We start from the raw sequence: 22,857 nt of genomic DNA, 5'->3' as shown, positions 1-22,857 counted from the left end.
CTCCATACATGTATCTAAATATTTAATGTGACGAATTTTTTTTTTAAAGTTTGAAGGAACTAAACAAAACCTATTTCCGTTTTTAGATTTGCACCGTTTTGGCAGGTGAACGTGATGCGCAATCGGGGTGGACTGAGTGCTTGGCAAATTACTAAATTACCCTCGCCATTTTTGACGTATTGTTGGCCTCTGCCGTGAGTTATCCGTCAGTCTGCCAGCCGCCGCCGCCGCCGCCGATCCCCATCCATCCTGCGAGGCGCGAGCGAGCAGGGCGCCGTCGTTCGTCATGCTGCTTCCGCCGCATCCTGGTGAGCACATCCTCCGCCACCGCCGCCTGCTGCGCCGATCCCCATCCATCGCGCGAGCGAGCGAGCAGGGGTCGCCGTCGTTCGTCCGGCTGCTTCCGCCGCATCCGTTACCGCACATCCTCTTTCCCATCTCTCTCTACCCACGCTCTCTTCCTCGAATCTGCGTTAACCGTAGCTTCTGTTGTAGAAATTTGCCTTGACCTTAATACCATCTCCCATGTTAGATCCGCCACTGCTAGTGGTAGAAGCATTCTCTTCACCAAATAACTAGCTCTATGCAAAGCATCCAACCATTTTAAGTGAAGATGAACCAACTTAGCTTTTCTGTTCATTCACTGGATATATAATTTCTTCCTTAAGAAACAACACGATAGCTAAAGCACCAACGAGATACAGGATATTTAAAAGAAAATGTAGGTTTTCAGCAAAGTGTGTTTGACTTATTTACTAAGGATCCTATGCTGAGTATTTATTTAGAGGGCTTGTGTCCAAATTTATTTGCTACGTGTTTCTAAGGCCATTTCCAACCCAATAACTAGGATGGTGTCTATAGCATTAAATAAGATGCCAACTAGGATGAAAAATGATATGGCAAGTGAATAAATGAGGAAAGAGAAGGAAACCATGTCTTGCATGAGACATGGTTTCTACACAACATCCAAGACATCATGTGAGATAAGTAGCATTAAATTTAAGTATGGAATAGTGGTGTTTGCATTGGAAGAGTAGTGTCTAGTACTAGTTTCTTGATGATGTGGAGTTTATGGAAACTATGTCTAATGTCTTGGGTTGGGAATAGCCTAATTAGATTGCTGATGAATATGGGTAGCGGTATCTGCTGGGTTGTGTTGTACAGTATTTTAATTTCACTACTATTCTCATTGGTGTCGAATATATAAAGGAATGTGATGCGAGAATTGGCTTTCTCTTCATTGTCAGTAGTTGTTGGGTGCAGATTCCTTGGGACGATGAATTTGGTTGACTGACCCACAGTTAGCTATAAACATGTTTTCTATGCAAACAAAAGGAGAGTAAAAAAACTGGATGATATTAGTCAATGTTGTCCTTCTATGCATGAACTATTTGGTTAGTTGACCACTCATACATTTTTTTGTTATCTCAATTTTCTGACAGATATTTATACTCATTGACGCTTGATTGCCCAAGTTTGGTGGTAAACGTGAGTCTCATGGTTCCAGTGACAATTTTATTCAGCATCGTGCATCATATCTGGTTTTTTAACTTGATATAATTCTCGCGAGAAGAAATTCTACTTCCAACATTTGAATATTCTGCTGAATAAATTTTCTCATCTATTGAATGAGGCTGGCTGCTTCTTTCTTACAATAGCATCAGTTGTTTGTATACACAAATAGAAGTGGTTACTCTAGCCAGACTGTTTATCTGTACTTTTTTTTGGCCGAGCTTCTTGCACACCCAAGCACATCATAGGCCTCTACAAACATGACTTGCTTATTTTACTGATTCCTGTATTTGCATTGAAGTTTCTTGCTTGTGCGGTTCTCAACAACTAATGGATATCTGTAGTCCCTTTTCTTTTTCTTTGTGCGCGTATGTGTTCCACTTTTCTATCTTGGGTGGTGTGCATTACCTCTCTAGTTATGACTGACAAGTGCTCTGTGCTCCTACCCTATTTGCCTTTGCAGCTGAAATCTGTTTACGATGAAAGTGGAGGAGAAAAAAAGATCTATAACAGTTGCCCCCTTCGAGTGTGCTTGGGATGAGGAGTTTCGGTTCAGGGAGACTGGTCGCGGGTGCATCACCTTTGAGGCATCTGCACACAATGATGTTACCCTGGTGTTCCGCGAACAACCTGGGAGCCAGCATTATCACTACAAAATGGATAACAGTCGTCACTACATTGTGATCTTGGGCAGCCATAGGAACAAAAGATTGAAAATTGAAGTAGATGGAAAGACTGTTGTTGATGTTGCTGGCATTGGCCTATGTTGCTCCTCGTCTTTTCAGAGCTACTGGATCAGCATCTATGATGGACTGATAAGCATCGGGCAAGGAAGACATCCAAATAACAACATCCTGTTCCAATGGCTTGACCCTGATCCCAACCGAAATGTTCAGTATGTGGGACTATCCAGCTGGGACAAGCATGTTGGATACAGAAATATAAGTCTTATGCCATCAGCTCCTCAAAACAGCATCCTTTGGAGCCAAATTGAGTGTGCATATGTTGAGCCGGATGGTGCTGGAGGGCATACAAGAAAACAAGAATCAAAAGATGGCTTAGACCAAAGGGCACTTGCAAACTTTCTAGAGAACTGGGATTTCTCAGATTCTATATTTGTGGTTGGCAGCGAAAGAAAGGTTGTCCCAGCTCACAAAGTTGTCTTGGGTTCTTGTGGTGATTTCCCTTTTAACCTGATGATGAGTCGACCAGCTATTGAGCTTCCATCTGTCTCCTACCCAGTTCTGCACTCCCTTCTTGAGTACATCTACACAGGTTCTACGCAGGTATATTTGAGATGCCAACTTTTGAATTTAAGAAAGGGTGGATACTGAAATTATTGATTGCTTTTCTGTTGTGCTGACTATTTGGCTCAGATTTCGGAATGGCAACTGGTTTCACTGCTGGAGTTGAGTTCACAATTTAAAGTTAAACCATTGGTAATGTATTGTGAAGAAATTATTGGCTGTTTGAAGATGAGTGATGCAGTTTCTGAGTCTAGCAAAAAAATACAGTTATCAAGTGGTGGTTCTCAAGCTCATCAATTTTATTATTTCCCTTTCAAAGCTCCATTAAATACACAGAAAATTGAACAGTTCCTTGTAAATGGTGAGCACAGTGATGTAAATATCTATGTAAATGGACATGGTCTTGTTACTCATGCTCACAAACTCATCCTTAGCTTGTGGAGCATGACATTTGACAAGGTACAATTTTCTTCTCATGCTGTATTTCTTTATGTTTTTATTACTTCAAAATATTCATATTTCAGCAATATGCTTCATATCTAACTTATTGCAACCAAAGATTGAGTCATGAATGCACAAATGCAGATGTTCACAAATGGAATGAAAGAAAGCAGTGCTTCAAATGTATTTTTCGAAGATGTTCCCGTCGAAGCATTCTTTCTCCTCATCCAATTTATGTACAGTGGGGAACTTAAGGTGGATATCGAGGAAATCACACCAGTGTTGGTTGAGCTGCTCCTATTGTCAGACCAGTTTGGGATCACGGCTCTTCAGTTTGAATGCTGTAAAAGAATTATGGAATTCCTCTCAAAGGTACCTAATGTTCTCTCTTTTATAGAGCAATTCACCAACAAAAGTTACTGGTGCAATTTACCTGTCACTATTCAAGACTTAATTGGGGACGCGGTGGTAGTGACAATAAAAAGTGGAGGCTTTGCCTCATAAATCACATATATGAGATATTGATACAATTCCGTCTGCATTATGCATGCAGGATTCGTGTCCTACAGGAAGAAGCTCATCCACCAGGGCTAATTTCTAGTTTTTTTATGGGATAATTGGATATGGCTTCTGCAAATTTGGTGAATTTGCTAGCTGGTTCAGTGTAGACTTACCCCTGAAAGTTTCTTGCAGGACACAGTATGTTCAGTTCTACGAGCAGTTTCGTCAATTCCATCTTGTAAACTGCTTGAAGAAATGTGCAAGAGGAATTTTGCAGAACACTTTGATTATTGCACAACTGCTTGCACAGACTTTGTGTTGTTGGATGAGGCAACATTTAAGGATATTCTTCAGGCAAGTTGTACTACTGCTTCCATTTCATGAACTTCCCTGCTACTGGACCAAATAAAAATAATGTCCTCGAGAACATAGATAAAGGTGCCCATCAAGATTGAGCATCATATGAAGCTGTCCAGTTTCATCATTAGTGTTACATTTTACTTGACAAATGAAGATGGCTTTCCTTAGTTTTCGGTATTGCAACTTTGCTACTTTTTCTGGCTGTAAGGTTGCCAGTTAACGGTGCCCCTCCCAAAAAAAATACTTGAACATTTGGTCATTTTAAAGGATATTTCCTTAAAAATCCTACAAATTTTCAGATATAGTCGGTCAATGATCCCATGCATTCAGAGAGAACAAGTGAGTCGTCGCAAAAAAAAAAGAGAGAGAGAGAGAGAACAAGTGAGTGCTATGAATACAGGAGAGATTACGAATGTTCTATTTGACTTCATTTTGTCAACATACTAATATGAACATTGGTATGTTTATCTGGTTTATATATCTTAATCTTGTTTAATATTATTATAAACAAATGAATCTATATGGATGTGTAGGCTAGATTAGTGCACATTGTAAAAATGATATGCATAACACATATGTCCTACTTAATTTCAGAGAATCAGATTATGATCCTGCCAACATTGGTCATATTAGTGCTAATTTTGCAGCATGGGCATATGACTGTAACATCAGAAGAGAGGGTTCTGGATGCCATATTAACATGGTGCATGGAGGCTTGTGACTGTTTTAACTGGACCTCTGTGCACGAGCTCTTAAGCACTTCAAGACCAGAGAAACTCTTTGGAGGGAGGCTCACTGCCATCAATACTTTGCTACCATTTGTGCGGTTCCCTTTAGTGCAACCATCTGTCCTTCACCTGGTACTGCCTTCTCTTGTTATATTGTTCTCTTTTTCTAATAATAGGGCCAGGTGTTGTGTCATTCAATAAAGGAGATGGGCAACCATGCTTGTCCTAGGAATTGAGCAGGGTGTATGGGGAGATTACAGAGCCTATTTACCACTATGTTGTTGATTTGTTCCCTCGTGTTATTATACTATGGAGCACTTGCCACCGTAAGTTTTTTTTTCTTTTTTTTTGCTTCTAAAATTACCCATTACTTCGCTGCAGATGGAGAAAAGTAATCTAGCAAAAAACATAGAAGCGTTCAGACAGTTGGTTAGTGACTACTAGCTCTCCAAAGTTAATTGCATATTAGGGATCATATTTCATACTTTCAGTTGGTTAGTATTCTGCACAGGAAAAGTACAATTGATTTACTTTCTGGATCACAGGTTGCAGAAGCCATTGAGTTCTCTAATGCGGGACTACGGATGGCAACAAATACATGGTGAGTGTTGATGCTTTGATCAATACAGAGTTGTTTTTTCTTTACTAACTGTTCATCAACCTCAAAATTCCCAGTGAGAGATTTCATCATAGACGCTCCAGCTATAAAGAGCTTCAGTATATTTCGGATGGTGATAACAATGGTGTTATCTACTATGCCGGTACATCATTTGGTAAACACCAATGGATCAACCCTGTTTTAGCCAAGGTAAATATGGTTATGCTTTGTTTATGTATGAGGCCATTACATGCAACAACTTTAATCACTTATGGCTCTCTTCTGTAATTAGAATATTACAGTGACAGCGAGCAGCCCAAATTCCAGGTACACGGATCCAAAGGCTTTGGTTTCAAAAAATTACCAGGTATTATTATTGGGAATGGTAAAAATAGCAGTAAAACTTTACTAAATCTTGCTTGGAAATTGGAACGGGTTTGACATCTAGCTACTTCAGGCGACTTGTTTTGCTGGGCCTCGTCTTGAAGATGGCAAGATGTGTTCTTGGTGGATGGTAGACATTGGACCGGATCACCAGGTTCTTATCTGAAACAATGCTCGTATTTTCTCAAACCAGCATCGGGAATAAACTGTATCAACACTTGTCCAAGTTTATTTACTTCTCTTTTTGCAGCTTATGTGCAACTACTACACGGTGAGGCAGGATGGCTCCGCGACCTTCATGAGGTCGTGGGTTCTTCAGGTAAACCATTTTCCTTTCATTTGTACCCTGACCCTGATGGGACCACGGATGTTTATGAGAGTGAGGTACCTAAATCTTGTTGTGTGCGGCGTTCAGGGATCAATGGACGGCCGTAGCTGGACTAGCCTGCATGTCCACGAAGACGACCAGACCATCTGCCAGCCTGGCCAGTTCGCGTCGTGGCCGATCACCGGCCAGACGGCGTTGCTGCCGTTTCGGTTCTTCCGGGTCATGCTGACGGCCCCGGCGACCGGCGTCTCCAACACCTGGAATCTCTGCATCTGCTTCCTCGAGCTCTATGGCTACTTCCGGTGATTGGGACAGCTTTGCTGCACACCCCTGAGAAGAGATCGGCAGTGAGCAATGATCTAGCTAGGTGGCTCTGTAATCCGGTGTGTTCATATCTGCACTAGTAAAGAACTTTTCGTTTTAGTTTGCTTTGGTCACTTTGGTTTTTTTTTTCTTTGCGGTATAATTACCATAGAAAAAGTGAATAATGCTTATACGTCCTTGTAATACACATGTGTCATCTGTAAGTTGGTACAAAACCGTGATTACACGAGGAATGCTTGGACGAAGGATCAACGAGTGAAACCATGGGAATCATAGAAAACATGACACGTTTCGGTTGTTTGGGTGGATTACTCGCTTTGGCAACTTGTATGTGACTGTTCTACCAGAATATGGCACGCGGTAGTCGGGTACGACAGGTACGGTTAGTGACTACATATGTCCGTGCCCGTGAGGTAATTCATACCCGCGAGCATGCCCGTTAATACATGACGGGCAAGGAACACTACTAATATCCGTTGCCATATGTCCGTGGGCATACCCGTTTACTTGTTCACAGTTTAACACTTCAACCACAAATCTCCATAAGTAGAGAGACATTATCCCAGTTTAAAGATAGGGCATAGTTGTACCAAGTTCAACAATACAAGCATTATAATTTCATCAATACTAGATGGTGGCATTTATACTAATTTGACTGAGGGACCAAATGACAATTGGTTTTTGCGGGTAAGCGGGCAAAGCGGGCAAGGGTAGTGACTACCCATGCCTGTGCTCGTATGCTCGTTGGGTACAGGTTTTGACCCAATAAAAAAACCCATGGATACTAAATGAAGAACAAATCCAACTCTATTAGGATTTTACCCATGGGTAAACAGGCAAACATGTTAAATTGCCATCCCTAGGCACGCCGCAGCTCTGGTTTGCAGCCAAATGCTTGCCTTGAAAAGTCAAAACTCGTCTAATTTGAGTTGGGCGAATTTTTTACGATGGACCAAACAGCTCTCACATCTTCTCGCATATATCAATTCATGTCCTACAATATATGCATTAAGGCGGTATTTGGCGGTGCCTTGCTGCTTAGCTTTTGACTTGTCAGTTGTAGCTAAAATTTTAAAATTAATGTTGATTTTGAGGGGGTTTTATCGTAGTTTACATTGGTTTTAAAATTGATAAGGGCACACATATAAAAAATTTTACCTATAAATTATTAAATTACTTCGTTTGCCTTTTCATGGCAAAAATTTTTACCTATAAATTATTAAATTACTTCGTTTGCCTTTTCATGGCTTATCAGTAGTTGAGAATAACAATGAAAAGTCAACAAAGCATATCAATTTTAGCAACTTTTTCAAACAACTAACAGTGTATATTTAAGAAAACTTTTTATATAAAAATTTCTTAAAAAAATAAACCCAAATTTCTACTCCCTTAGTTTCATAATGTAGCATATTTATATGAATGTGGGCAATGCTAGAAAGTCTTACATGGAAATAGAGGAAGTAGTTTATAACAATTAATAATCTATGACGCTCTAATGATTGCCTCATTTTGCGTGTCATGGAGTTGCCATAGTTAACTGCATAAAAGAACTCAGCGTACGCTTATTTTCTTGCAAACATGTGAAAAAAATTTGTGGGAGTAGGAGGGAGACCCACCCCTAAGGCATATGTGTTGCTAGTTAATCAGCATGGAATTCAAATCAGGTATTATCACAACTTTTAAGAATTGCATATAATTTTAGTTGCCCGTTTCAATGGTTTAGTTTATACACTTAAAATAAGTATTTCGGTTCTACAGTTGAACTGGATAAACGTTTTGGTCGACCACTGAGTAGGCGGAACGAGAGCTCGAGCGATTCATTTACTAGTCAGTTTTTTTTTACCATGGTTGTCTATTGTTTAGCTGCAAATAGTTAGGTTAGATGTTGCTGCATAACTACGCCGTGTCCTGTGGGTGTCAACAAGTTGCTATTAAGTGATAATGGCAAAATATCATATCTGTGATATGTTTTGCTTCCATATATATTTGTATTGATTATCAACTGTTCATTTAAACTAAATGTCTTAGTGATATCATTCATCATCAGTAGTCTAATGTCTAATATATTTTGAGCACTGATTTTATAGTCGTTGATATCTAACTAAATTTTTCATTGTAGAAATTTCATATATAATGATTATAGAAGGTGAGACATAATCAACCATAAAAAATGGTAAACAAGTAACAATTCCAAAAGATCTTCTATTTTTCCTTGATTTTTGTGTCTACTTGCAAAGGTTGCTAGTTGAGCAGCTGTGCACTTGCAACATAGCAAAGCCAATGTCAACCTTTCCGGCTGGCGGCTGATCCCTTACGGTTTCACTGCCAGGTGGGCCCTCACATCCTCACCAGCTTATCCGGTTTAGTCCACGTCCTTTTCCTACATCCAGACCGCCCATCCGGAAACCAACGGTCACCACCTCACCGTCCCCCCAACCATAGGGTTACGGGCTTACGTCACCCTCCTCCCCTCGCGTGGCCTACCAGCCGTACGTCTCCCATCCGACGGCCCAGATGCTCCCACGTCGCTTCCTCGGACCGGTGTCCAGGTGGCCAGGTGGCTCTGACGCGCGCCTCGCCCCGAGCCCCCGACACGATAAACCCTCCTCCTTTCGCTTCCGCCGCTGCGGCGTCTCTCTCCCTTTCTCTCCCCCTCCCTTCCCTTCCCATCACCGCCGCGGAACGCGCCGCCGCCAGAAACCCTAACCCTAGATCGCGAGGGGTGGTGGGTGGCCGGGCCGGCGGGGGGTGGGGGGATGGCAAGCAAGTTCGGGCTCGCCGGGGGCATCCCGGAGAGGCGGGTGCGGCCGATCTGGGACGCCGTCGACTCGCGCCAGTACAAGGCTGCGCTCAAGCTCTGCACCGCGCTCCTCGCCAAGCACCCGACCTCCCCTTACGTCCTCGTGAGTGGACCTCTACCCTCCCCCTCCCTCGCTCGGTTTGTTTCTGGAGTAGCTTTGGTTGCGGTTTTGATGAATCTGGCGCGCCAATGGGCTAAGTCGGTGGTTGTTTAATCAGCAGCCGCGGTCACTGTCGCCGCGCCTGGTTTGTGCTTAGATGGTTTATCGGAGTGTTTTTTTTGGATCAATGGATACCTTACTAGTTTTAGAGATAGTAAGCTGGATGATTAGTTTTGCATTGCATCTGATTTATGGCTAGTTGACCAACTTGCTTGAACTAGTTTTTAACTGCTTGTAAGGACTTATGTTCTCATTTTGCCTACATTACAATTTGGAAATAGCTGTGTAGTTCATATTTGATTGCATTAGTGTCTGGTTGGGACGAAAATCCAATAGCAGGAGCATGTGAGCAGTCCTATGAAACAAACAGTTTGGATCAACTGAAGAAACCACTGGCATTTTTGAAGCCATAGTAGCTCACATTAATCCTTGATCCAAATTGCATTGCCACAAGGTCTTCAACCCCTTTCTTGGTAGGAAGTTCGCTATCACTTTTTTTCAACCAGGTTGCTGCTTACAAGGTGATGAAAGGATATGATAGGCTAGGACTGGAGTAATAATTCATTTGGTTACGAAGTTAGGATACGTGGTTAAAAAGGTTCATGACCATTGGAAGGAACATGAGATGAACTTGACATGAAACCAGGAGGGTGCAGGCTAGAGGGGCAGGGAGCAGCAGAGTACTGTTAGGACAAGCAGAGTTAATATTTTCTTTGGAGATGTTATTAATTATCTTGTAGGAAATAACAAACAGGTTATTTCTAGTGACTAGTAAGGCAGATTTAATATCCCAAATGGCAGAGATTTCATATTTGGATTAATTCATAAATACCAGACAGCAGGTATTTGGGCTTGAATTTGGTTTATTTCATCATTTTCAAGCCGAGCCTAGCAGCAAACTGAAATTTTATCACAATTTCAAAGCAAATGGCCTATTCCTAGCAGTCGGCAAGGTGTTAGCTTTTGATTTGTGGCAACAAGTTAATGCATTGTTTTGATAATTCAGAGATGTATAATCAGGCATTGAATGTATTTTATTCTGACACTATAAATTCTTGATTCACTTTGGATGCTGAGAAACTGACAAATTATCTATTTGGTTTATGTGCCTAATGTAAGTGCCATTGATTTGTTCCCTTCGTGACTGTTATAGATCTGATATGAAAACCTGTCTTCTTTTGTTGCTATGCTTTTGGCCCAAGGGATTAGCTCAGGCTTTTTACAGGATTTTATGCTCGCTGTATAGAGAATGCGATTTAACTGTACTTTTGAATTATCTCATTTCAGGCTCTCAAGGGTCTTATTTTGGAAAGGATGGGAAAGCCTGATGAAGCACTCAGTGTGTGTTTGAATGCCAAGGAGCAGTTGTATTCTGACAACATCTTTCATTTTGATGATCTCACTCTTAGCACCCTGCAGATAGTATTTCAAAGGCTTGAGCGATGTACGTTTGCACTTGGTCTTTTGATTATATCTCCTTAGCATCTTATTTTTTTCCCTGAATTATTTATGCATATGTTTGTACCAGTGGATCTTGCTACTTCATGCTATGAGTATGCTTGTACAAAGTACCCCAATAACTTGGAGTTAATGATGGGCCTTTTTAATTGCTATGTCAGAGAGTACTCATATGTGAAGCAGCAACATGTATGATGATATTTTTCCTGCTAGTTTGTTAATTTTTTTTTGTGCTTTCTTGTTCAATTCTTGACCACCCTGTTTTGTATCTTCTGCAGACAGCAATAAAAATGTACAAAACCGTTGGAGAAGAAAGGTTTTTGCTCTGGGCTATTTGCAGTATTCAACTGCAGGTGGGACATTGTAGTTTGTTATATCTCGACTAATGATGAGATCTGCATCTGCATTTATAGATCCAGTACTGTATAAAGACACTGCTATGCTTTTTATTACGGAAAAAAAGGGAACACTCTAGGTAGAAACAATAATTTCCTTGAATATACGGGTAAAATGATTGTTCTAGATGCATGGCCCAAGCCGCCAAGGAGATGCTCTTCAGGGCAGGTGAGAGGGAGTATAGAGGGAGTGGAGATGGCTATTTGTGCAGGACAGAAATGTATGAGAGAGGGGGAAGGGAGAGATGGAGAGGGAGAGGGAGTTTTTCATCTGGTGCATTACAATTTACACTACCAGAAGTATAGAGATGACAATTCTTGAACATGTTTAGCACCTTGGTACTAACTTATCCCTGCCATGACCCTTGCTATTCATTGAAAAAGACATTGAATTAGAAATCTAGTAGCAGTACTTGCAATGCCGTAGGCCCGTAGCTACTAGCTTGAACAAGTCCATCGAGAATGCGTCTGCTGTATTATTGACCAGGATTATCTTCATTAATCTTCTTTATGTGTTATTGTGCAAGTAACTTATCCTTTTGCCCATGACAGGTACACTTTAGCATTGGAGGTGAGAAGTTATTACCACTGGCTGAAGCGTTGCTTAAAAAACACATAACTTCTCATAGTTTACATGAGCCAGAAGGTATTTTATATTTATCTGAAGTGCTGCGTTCACCATTTTTTTTTTGCATGCATAAATGCTCTCTTTTGACGTAATTTGAACTTCATGCAGCACTGGCACTCTATATTTCAATTCTGGAACAGCAGTCAAAATATGATGCTGCTTTGGAAGTTCTTTCTGGAGACTTGGGGTCTCTTATGGGAAGGGAGGAGGACAAGCTTCGTCTGCAGGTAACTTACTTTTGTTCTTGTACATATCTGAAATACATATTAATGTTAAGTAGTTCATTACATATGCCTTTCCAAATTCAAAATTCTGTTATATAATTGTATATTAGAACATCTAGAAATTGCAAGTCATTGTAGTTCATGACTGAATTCTGCATTTATGTCATAGTAATATCTGAATTGAATCCTTAGCTTGCTCACTGCTCTTCATGTGCTAAAAATCTACATAAAGTTATCATGAACATGAAGTTAAACTGTTAAAGCAACTAATAAAAAAAGTGGTTTTTAGAACTGATCATGTGCAGCTTACTGCTCTGCTTGCATGGAGAATGTACGGTCTATTTATTTCTTGATAAAGGATAACTACATTGAACATGGGGTTAAAGCTGTTCATTAAAATGTGTTTTTAGCAAATAATTATCCCTTTTGTTTGCGTTGTTGAGTGTTGATTTCCAGAAAAAGTACTATTTGGCCAAGTCAGCTATATCTCCAGCACATTCATATGCTTGTGTAGAAAATACAACTTCAAATTACAATCCTTCGTTTTTTCCCTTCCTACCCACTTACATTATTACCTGACTTCAAGTTGACAGGGACGGCTTCTTGCTCAAGCATGCAACTACACTGCTGCTTCCGAGATATATCAAAAGATCCTTGAATCTTGGTAATGTTTCCATAATTGGCTTTGTACAATTTTCATTTACTCTAGTTCTTTTGATTGGCCATGCATTGTTGCTTAATCATAGTCAATCAATAAATATGTTCTGTGAATTGTAGTAATATATGTATCTCAGGTTCTACCCACAAACACTTGTTGAGATGCACTTTACCAAGTATCAACTATTTGGTTCATAAGTACATGTTTCGATATGCATAATATATTGGTGTCCTGCAAGCTCACCGTAGAAATTCTTATGTAGGGGTTTACACAATTTCATTTATATCATCAGAGTCTTTCGATCTACTGCTGCCTTTTTTCCTTTAAAAATGGTAAACTTTGTTTTTGTACACTAGCCCCTCAGAGCTTTAGAGCCTGATCACTTCAATATATGTTTTACTAGAAAAAATGCCCGTGCGTTGCAATGGGCGAAGGTTATTTTAACCTTGTTATTGTTATACTGTTTAGTTAAGGTGAAATTCACTATTGGAATTCGCTTGGATATATATTTTTCTAGAAAATCACGAGCTGCAATTAGGGTGACCATCTCAAGTTAGCATGTGAGTATTTTAAAGAGATATCTTATACAACTCCTGTATTTCCAAAAGCGAACGAACTGAAAACCCGACTCAAATACAGATTTGTATTTCCAAAATCGAACAAAATTAAAAACTGACTCATACACGGATGACGTACCGAAGTATCAGCAAAAGCATCTTCAATTTTTATAATAGTAGAGATTTGTTCCTCATTCCTCAATTTATTTAAGCATATTTCACCTGTGTTAATCAAACTATGGAAAATTGCTCTTGTGATTAGTTTTTGATAATTGTCCTCTCTTTCTTTGACTGGGCAGTCCTGATGACTGGGAGTCCTTTCTCCATTATTTAGGCTGCTTGCTGGAGCATGATGTGAACTTGCCTAAATCAAGGACAAGTGAACACCCTTCTTCATTACCTGTAGATTCTGCTCTGGCCCTTAAGACTTCTTTAAGCGACGAGCTGGTACTTGCTACACTTAATAATAAGTTTCTTTTAGTATATATTACTTATGTTAGTGATAACATGCATGTTATTTACTGAAATCACTTTTATGCAGGTAGAGTCTCGCCTTGCAAGTGCATTGTCATTCGTGCAAAAGCTACAGGTTAATGACACCAGCGACTGTGTCAGAGGACCTCATTTAGCCAGTATTGAAATTGAACGGCAACGGTGCCGAAGTGGAAACCCAACTGATAGAAAATTCATTGAAGCTTTGATAAATTACTTTCACAGGTATGTCTAACTGCATCTACTTTGTTTTTTTTTTTTGGTTGTTCTGAATCTCATTACAGTGTATATCATGTCCAAGCATGTTGGAAATCACAGGCTTTTAGTTTGAATAATCATACTGGCCTGTGAACCTATCTCTAATATGTTGTGAATACATTGCTGTAGACGAATAGTGGGTTGGACAGATAGAAATATGTGAAAAAAATAGTAGCCTATACTGCATTCTTAGGTGCAAGACATTATGTATTCCTTTTTTCTGTATGAGCCCTGACCCTTTCTCCAGTTCAGTAACAGTGTAACTATATTATAACAAAGTAATTTGCAATTAAATCATTTCCATCATTTCCTTGCTTCATCTCTATAACGATTCAATGAACGGTTGACAGTAAACATGAGCACAATAAAGCTACTTTGCACATATACTTATGCACTACCATTTTTTTGGGAGTGGGTGGGTGGGTTAAGGGGGATTATATGATACCGCTAGTTGTTAAAACCAGACTGGACTGGCAGGTTGAAAAAAAAAACAGCACAAGAGCTAGTTCCTATGCCATGATGCCTGTACTCGAACAGTTGAAAATGGGTTAATATGATTGGTTTCAGGAAACCCACCAAAAAAGAAACCAAACTAGTGAAACTGGGTGAGACTCAGTCAAGTTAAAACTGGTGCAAAATATGAGTTCAAAGGAACTCAAATACCAGACCTCATTGTTGGCTGTCCCAACAAACTGTCATAATGGTAATTGTTTGACTCTACTTAACTATATGAACTGCCAGTCTAACTGTTAAAACTGCTGGTTGGCCCACCAAATCGGTGAGTTGGCGTCATCAATGGCTCAACAGCTAATCTGGGTTTATTAACTGTGGGTGATACTGCTTTTTATGTACTTATTATGTCTACCGTGTAGTGCCCCATACCTATCTACATACTGAATATTAAGAGATATTTCTTGGATGTTTTCACATTTATTTCTAATCAGTAGTATACTTGCAACTTATTATCTTTGGTTCTTGCAGATTTGGTCATTTGTCTTGTGCAGCATCAGATGTTGAGATATACCTCCACATGCTATCAAGTGATGAAACAACTGAATTGTTAGATACAATCTCCAGATCTTTTGATGCATCATCACTTTCAGTAAAAGGACTGGGTTTGGCAATAACCACTTTTAAGGTTCAAGAACTCCTGGGAACCTTTTTCTCAAAATCAACTACAGGTCCACCTTCGTCAAAATATCACTTTACTGTGTTTCTGTTTTTAAATTTTATTGAAAAATGTATGCACTATTTGATTTTTTTCTCAGTTTCTCACACCTTCAAGTTTATTTAACAATCCAGAACTCCAGCACATTGCAAAAGGAATGGTTGAGGCATTTTATAAAAACTTGCCTCTCTCAAGAGACCTTGATCCTCAAGAAAGCATGCATGGTGAAGAATTGCTATGTATGGCCAGCAGTATTCTTGTGCAGGTGTGTAACATTAGCTGGTTATTACTAGCATGAGAGAAGTCGAGTACTTTAAGCTTTCTTCGAGTCTATGTAACATGGTGTCCAACTTATGATTGGGATAGAGCCCTTTATAAATATAGTGTTTGATCATACATTTATATTAAAGTCCAAGTTACTAATAAGTTATAAAAAAATCTTCCTCAAGTAGGTTGTTCAATACTGCAGTATATTAATGTTGTATCTGGCGTTTCTTCCTTTGTTAAAGAAAAGTATTTAATGTCCGTATGCTATCATAAACGACATAGTATTTAATGTCCGTATTTTTCACTTCTCTGATTACTCTACTTGAATAAGTATAATATTGAATCCATCTCATATTTGTTACCTATTATCTGCTTGAAAGTGCATCCTTCTATTCAAAGTAGTGTGTTATGTTATTTTAATTATATCAAACTGCTAGAAGAATCCTTGCTTTAATAGTCTTTTCCATTTGATATTACAATAAAGTACAATGGCAATATCTTGGAACAGCTATTCTGGCGTACAAGGAACTTAGGATACTTAATTGAAGCAATTCTGGTGCTAGAGTTTGGATTGACTGTTCGCAAGTAAGTCTGCTCTTATACACATCTATTTTCTTCTGGAACTTGAGAACAGAAGTTGCATTGTCAATGATTATCTTGTGTACCTCAATTCTGTATTAGTTTTATTTGGTATCACTCACATAGTTATCTTTCGCGAAGCATTCAATTATGCTACCAAGTCAGGTAAAAATATAGTCAATTAGAAGCATCAAGATGTTTCTTTCCAGTTGTAATTTCTGTAACAAGTTCTAAAGGTAGATCTTATATTGCTTATTTATCTAGAAGCCACAAGCTCTATTATCCCATTTACTGTATTTCAAGTTTAATACTGTCACTGGGATTAGCTATGCAAAGTTTGCCTTTGGTAATATAATATCTGGACGCTAAAGAAAATACATGATTGTTTGTGTTATTTAACTGGGTACTGAATGTTAATTGTATTTGATCCGCGCAGGTATGTCTGGCAATACAAAGTTATGCTGGTGCATCTCTACTCTTACCTAGGAGCACTTCCATTAGCACATCGATGGTAATTCTTTTCCTTGTATGCTGCTTTGTTTACTCTTTCTAGTTAGTTCCTTTCATACGTTATAGGTTGTTAATAGAGTACATTTCACAAAACTGCAGATATTTTTTCAACACTATCACAAAACTAAATATTTAAGTCCCTGGATCACAGAACTACAAATTTAGTGCTGAATTTATCACAATATATAGATTCAAGCCACACTATCGCAGTTCTACAAATTTAGCGCAACTTTATCACAAAATATCAATACTATGCAATCTGTACTTTTGTCAAATTATCTGCAGTTTTATGAAAACTACTCTTGTATTAATTCATCTGTTTAATTCTGGAATATTTTTTGTGTCCAATTCTGGAATGTTTTCCCTAGATTTGTTTCTCTCATGGCACAATTCTTTCATTTCTTGCATACCATGATCTTCACATACAGGCATACTCAGAAAAAAAAACTTAGTGCTTACTCTGCTAATTATTTCTTTGGATTGATGTTCCTGGTGGTTTTCCTTGTGGTTATCCAAGGAGATCAGAATATATCCTTCCTATTCTAAAATTCTGTTCTTGCATGTAGGTATGTAACCCTGGAGGTGAAAAACATTCTTCTTGAATCTGCGTCGCATCACATCCTGCCACAGATGTTGAATTCACCTTTACTGCAGCAAACTGCTGATCTTGTTAAGGACTATCTAAAATTTATGGATGATCATTTGAAAGAATCTGCTGATCTTACCTGTCTTGCATATAGACACCGTACTTACTCAAAGGCAAGCTACCAAATACTTTTCCCTAGAATTGTTGTGTCGATATTCTCCCAGGAGGGCCTTGGTCTAATTTTTGCTATTTGTGCTATATTGCTCAGGTAATTGAATTTGTTCAGTTCAAAGAACGCCTGCAACACTCCATGCAGTATCTTTCTGTAAGATCTGATTCCATAATATTGAGTCTGAAGCAGAAGGCTGAGTCTCTTGATGAAGTGGAGGTTAGTCATGGCTTGTCAGATTCAAAACACAGTTTAGGGGTTTGTTTTATTTTTATTTTTTTTGGTAAAGTTACTGATGCATCTTTTTTATGCTTAAAAGAAATATATCTAATTTCCATGAGCTTGTAACCATTCTCAACATACTGGTTTGAAAACTGCTAACTATTTTCTTGTAAGTTAAACTGGATATGCTGCTGTTAGGATAGTATTTCTTTTGTGTCGATTAGTGCCATTATACAATGATTCTGTGAATACCTAGTGGTTTTGTAATCCATAGAGTCCTTAACAATTTTGGTTTTGCTGCCCCTTCCTAATTGCAGTCTATTCTTGAAAATGTGAACCATGGGGCAAGGTTGGTTGAACTATCAAACGAAGACAACGTGAAACGCTTTACTTTTAACGAAGATCTTCAGGCACGCCCTTGGTGGACACCAACAACAAGTGTTAATTTTCTGTCAGGTAATTGGTTTCTCCTACTATTTGTGAGTATCTTTTGTTTAACAGCATCCTCCTGAATGATTGCAGCACTTGTTGGCTGTTTGTTTTTTCTGTTCATTCATGTGTTTTTCTCAGAGACATTACAAGTGCAAAAATGCTTACTATTGTTTCATTTTCCAGAACCATTTGATGAAGGTTCTACACCTGCATGCTTTAGAGCCAAAGCGGTATGCCTCATTCATACAAGTTCATTTATGCAAGCTCAAGTATCATTTAACTTTCACTATGATAGTATGATGTAGGAAGGTCTTTTTAACTAAATTTTACTTGTAGACAACCTTTTTTTTTTCATTTAAACCACGTGGACAGTGAAACAAGTGAACAGAAATGACATGGTATATTTTTTGATGACAGGATATAAATTTGTTTATTTTGTTAATTTAGTGTCCTCCAAAAATTCAAAGTTATGTACTCCCTCCATTTCACAATGTAAGTCATTCTAGCATTTCCCACATTCATATTGATGTTAATGAATGTCATTAACATCAATATGAATGTGGGAAATGCTAGAATGACTTACATTGTGAAACGGAGGGAGTAACTGCTAAGTAGATATTCTATGCACTTTTGTGATGCTTTAAGAAACACATTTGTATTTACATTGTGGTGAATTTGTATCGTAAGAAACTGTGGACTGCGGATCAATCAATTCACCTTTAGGTACTCATCATCTATATGTCTGTCATAGTGTCATGGTGCCAGTTGGCTGCCGCCGGTGTATGGTCAGGGCAGAGCACTGAACCAGCAGAATAAGGCATTGGGTGCAGCATCCGTTAGATTATCTCATAGCTGGTTATTCACTAATATAGTTCCATATGAGTTTTGTTTTGTTAGTTTTTTATTTAGTACTCCGTTGCTCATCTTGGTAGGGACTCTTTTATCATTAAGTTCCAGGCTTCCAGCAAGCAACAAATAACCTTCTCTGTGTCCCTCTGATGCTACATCATATCTGGACATTCTTATCTTTATCTTCACCCTCGTGCTTACTCAGAGTGATGCTACTCCTTGACAACCGAATCCACACGTTTACCCATTCTGCTATCTTATTCAGATATAAATTGGGTACATGACATTATCACTATAAATTCACTTAACATTACTAAAGCATTATGGCAGCGTGTTAAAAGTTTAGGAATTAGTACTAGTCTGCATGGGATAAGTTGGTGAGCCCCATTGTAAAATGGTTGTTTTATTTGCCACTCGTTGGGAATTATTGCCAGGGAAAATTTTTTGAGGAAAATTGCTAATTGTCATTTCATACCAGGAAGCTGAATACTGAAACCAATTTTAAATGCAAAAGCTAGAGGTTATATGAAAATATACTTTTCAATGTACATATTTATTACTTATATGTTAAATTTCATAGCTAATTGATTAGGTTTTCTATCAATTCTGCATAAACGCAGATATACGCTTGTGTACAAGAATAAAACTTATACAAGAAGCCTCTTGTGTGGTAAAGAGAACAAATATATGAAGCTGAAAGGAAGAACTATCACTGACATACCATTTCTAACTGATGAAGCCTGCTATTACTAAATCTACCAACTTTTTTTTTATCCTGCTCTGAAATAACTGGTTATTTGCAGTGTGAACACAAATCTACTGAGAAGGATGACTCAAAGATAAAATATGCTGAGAGAAAAGCTCTTCTTCCTCGTCTTGTTTATCTTTCGATGCATGGTTGTGCATCTTCCCTCAGGGAGACTCAACTCAATGGATCTGGTTTGGATACTGATGCCACAGAGATGAAACCATTACTTTTGAAATATGCTAGGAGTATTGGATATTCCATTGATGATGCCCTTAGTGTGATTCTGGGTATGTCATCTGGCAAGAAGTCTGTCAAGGTACAATTCAACTGGTTATATATGTTTTTGCCTTATAGCTTTCCTACCATCTACCTTCATTTAACTTCACTTCTCAAAGTTCTTTTTCTACCATTATATCTGCACTTTTGCAGTATTTCTTTTGATAATTTCTGCATTTGTACACTGGATTAATTGTGGTAGCAAGTTTTAGAATGAATATGCCAGGAAATCTTATTTACTTTGAAACAAGAGTACTTGTGACTTGTCTATATGTTTAGCCTATTTAACTCTACTTAACTGACAAGAGCTGTGCGTTTGCAGGATTTTACCCCTGATATAGTCAGTTGGATGAGCTTTGCTGTATTTATCAATGCATGGAACTTGTGGTCTAATGAATCGGTAGTCCCCAGAGCTGATGAGAGCAGCCCAAGTTCCTGGCAAATTGTGGATAGCTTGGTAAAAATTTGCGTAGAGGAGCAGCTGATTGATGCCAACCGAATCCTAACTTCTCCTGGCAATAACATACCAGTCCTAGTGCAGATGATTACAGAACCCATTTCTTGGCATCTCGTGGTTATTCAGTCTTGTGTGAGGTCGATGGCTCCACAGGGAAAGAAGAAAAAGAAGGGTGGTCCATCGGAGCGACCAAATGTACCTCGGTTGCAGGCGATTCAAAGATCTGTGCAGTGCATGATCGACACACTCCGCAGTGTTCAATCCTGGTTATCTGACCAGATGAGGCCGGAGGAGCAAGCTTTGGATATTTTGTTGTCATATTTGCAAGGAGGTAATGAGGATGGGCCAGGACAGATATCCTGTATCTTGGAGGAGAATTCAGCAAGACATAACCCTGAACTCGGCGAACGGATTGCTCAATCTTTGGAAACATGGAGTTCTGCTGGTGTGGTCAGAAGAATCGTTGGAGCAGAGAAGGAGCTGTTAGTTGAGTTAAAGAAAATATGCGACTCAAAACTAAAGCTGCTTGCTTCAGTATCGGCTTCTCTATCATCGGCCTTACATTGAAATTGAAAAATTTTGCTCGTGAATTTTGTTCCATTGTTGTGACATATGTTGTGAGTGTAACTGTTTGGCTTTGCGCCGTCCATTCTTTACTTTGTTTCTATGAGATTTTGCTGGAGTGATCCCTGCTTCTCCCCTCTGTTTTGCATTTCTCCATTTTTTACTGCCATTGCTGGTCACGCATTCTTTTGGAAGTAAAATGCTTAATCATCGAGATGTGGACTGGCAACGACGAAAGCATCTACCGATGGCATCCTATGCTATTATGTTGCCGTAAGAAGGATGTCCATCCTTCAATTCTTTTATACTTGTAATCTTACCATGCTTGCCCGAATTATTCGATGCCCTGACTTTGGAACCTGCCTCCTGTGGGTCATGCTCACGCAGGTCTGTTTGACCTGGAATTGATCATCAGGCAACGCATATGGCAAATGGACCTACCTAGTACAAATCTAGGCATTCTTGTTGGGGCTTTTTTCACCTTCGAATCGCTTTGGTGCTGCGAATTCATATTCACTATACCTACAGTCTGTCCAAATTTCTGAAGATTTTACTGCAGGTTACCAGCAGTAGTGCAGGAATGTGCAGCAGAAGCAAGCAGCTCAAATGGAAGGAAGAGTGGTGCAGCCGCAGCGCACTTGGGGGGACAACCGGGCAAGACAATGAGGGGCATGCGGCTGAAGTGCTCAATGGTGTGTGCTTTGCTTTTCGTTGCTAGGCCGTCGTAGGCTACTCGAGCAAAGCCCATCCATCCATCCATGTTTGTTTGCCTGCTTGCCCGGTTCAGAAACAGCAAAGAAAGAGCCAAGCAGAAAGCTACAAGGCGACGGCTAAAAGCAACCGCACGTCTCCATCCATCTCTCTCTCTGATTCTGAATTGCAGTAACAGTAAAAAGCCATGGGTCAGTTCAGGGACTCGGGCACAATGGCACGGGGGCCTTCTCATGTCAGCCTGCCTGTGCTGTGCTGTGCACGTCTCTTCTCTCGCGCGGCAAAGCAATTTGTTTACTGGAGTACTGGATGATGAGAGTATTCCACTGTTCCTTTTCCAAAAAAAAAAGAGAGAGTATTCCTCCACTGTTCACTCACTGTGACAGACTCTGCCACTGGCGACACATGAGTACACTCTTGTACTCGTACATGACATGAGACTACTCTTGTTTTTCTTTTCTTTCTTTTGACAAACAGGAGACGACGCTACAAACTATGGAGACTTGTAGAGGGTAGGAGTAGAAATCATGTCCATGCAAGAACGAATCGTGCAAAGTTGTGAAGTTGAGACTCGAGAGCTCTTCCTTTTCCATTTTTTTCTTTCGTCGTCATAACTCAGAAGAAGTATGTTCCTCATATTCATAATTAATCGGTTCACGGATGTGAACGACCTCAATGTACGTACTACTCCTACTCACTCTGCTAGCAGAAACGAATCGTTGGAGTAAATTACACCACTTCCATCATAACTTGGGGGTGGCTTTGAAAATAAGAAGGGAATTCCTTACCGTACCGATACCCTTTTCATAAAAGTAACATTAAAATGATATCGTTTAACCCTCCTTTTTTTTTTGCTCTTAGCTATTTTTTTTCTAATTTCTATCAGCATTGTATTGAAGTCACCGCTAAATAGTTAAAATTATAAATATGAAAAATTTCCAACTGTAGCAAAACCGTTTTCATAAAAATAATATAAAATGAAATTATTTCTAACCGCTTTCATCTCTAAATGGTTGTAATTTAGTCACTCTTGTAAATTGAACAAAGAGTCACATAATTTAATGTATATGGGTGCATTTTAGCTACAAGCATGCCACATGTATTCTCTCCTCGTTGGGTGCATTTTAGCTAAAAGATCCACATCTCTAAAGGGATTGTTTTGATTGCTGCTTTTGTATGGGGGATCTGGTTAGCTCGTAATGACCGAGTGTTTGAGAATAAGCTAGCTAAAAGTGCTATGCAAGTAGTTTACAAATCTTCATCTTT

General features: G+C 39.3%; 2 protein-coding genes across 4 annotated transcripts; both read left to right on the top strand.

Moving 5' to 3' along the window:
* Positions 1-181: 181 nt before the first annotated feature.
* LOC9271418 (BTB/POZ domain-containing protein At2g30600) lies at positions 182-6,734 on the top strand. Of its 2 annotated transcripts, XM_015784539.3 has the most exons (14): positions 182-308; positions 1,443-1,488; positions 1,976-2,798; positions 2,889-3,218; positions 3,345-3,572; positions 3,894-4,055; positions 4,709-4,921; positions 5,171-5,218; positions 5,335-5,390; positions 5,465-5,597; positions 5,680-5,754; positions 5,845-5,925; positions 6,022-6,090; positions 6,187-6,734. In XM_015784539.3, exons 3-14 carry the CDS (start codon positions 1,992-1,994, stop codon positions 6,403-6,405), a joined length of 2,421 nt encoding a protein of 806 aa, XP_015640025.1. In that variant the 5' UTR covers positions 182-308; positions 1,443-1,488; positions 1,976-1,991; the 3' UTR covers positions 6,406-6,734. The 2 variants fall into 2 exon arrangements, with proteins under 2 accessions (XP_015640025.1, XP_015640026.1); XM_015784540.2 differs by lacking the exon at positions 1,443-1,488.
* Positions 6,735-9,049: 2,315 nt separating this feature from the next.
* Positions 9,050-21,019, top strand: LOC4338480 (N-terminal acetyltransferase B complex auxiliary subunit NAA25). Of its 2 annotated transcripts, XM_015784840.2 has the most exons (19): positions 9,050-9,326; positions 10,671-10,827; positions 10,912-11,030; positions 11,120-11,194; positions 11,789-11,882; positions 11,973-12,091; positions 12,682-12,752; positions 13,603-13,750; positions 13,845-14,020; positions 15,035-15,234; positions 15,356-15,486; positions 15,997-16,073; positions 16,504-16,578; positions 17,144-17,336; positions 17,432-17,551; positions 17,872-18,010; positions 18,170-18,216; positions 19,639-19,899; positions 20,182-21,019. In XM_015784840.2, the coding sequence occupies exons 1-19, from the start codon at positions 9,180-9,182 to the stop codon at positions 20,881-20,883; spliced, it is 3,051 nt and encodes a 1,016-aa protein (XP_015640326.1). In that variant the 5' UTR covers positions 9,050-9,179; the 3' UTR covers positions 20,884-21,019. The 2 variants fall into 2 exon arrangements, with proteins under 2 accessions (XP_015640326.1, XP_015640327.1); XM_015784841.3 differs by lacking the exons at positions 9,050-9,326; positions 10,912-11,030 and having other exon boundaries at positions 10,699-10,827.
* Positions 21,020-22,857: the final 1,838 nt, after the last annotated feature.

The sequence above is a fragment of the Oryza sativa genome, chromosome 5 (assembly GCF_034140825.1).
Source record: "Oryza sativa Japonica Group chromosome 5, ASM3414082v1".
Lineage (NCBI taxonomy): Eukaryota > Viridiplantae > Streptophyta > Magnoliopsida > Poales > Poaceae > Oryza > Oryza sativa.
The sequence above is the reverse complement of the archived record's forward strand: the minus strand, read 5'-3'. Positions and strand labels throughout refer to the sequence as shown.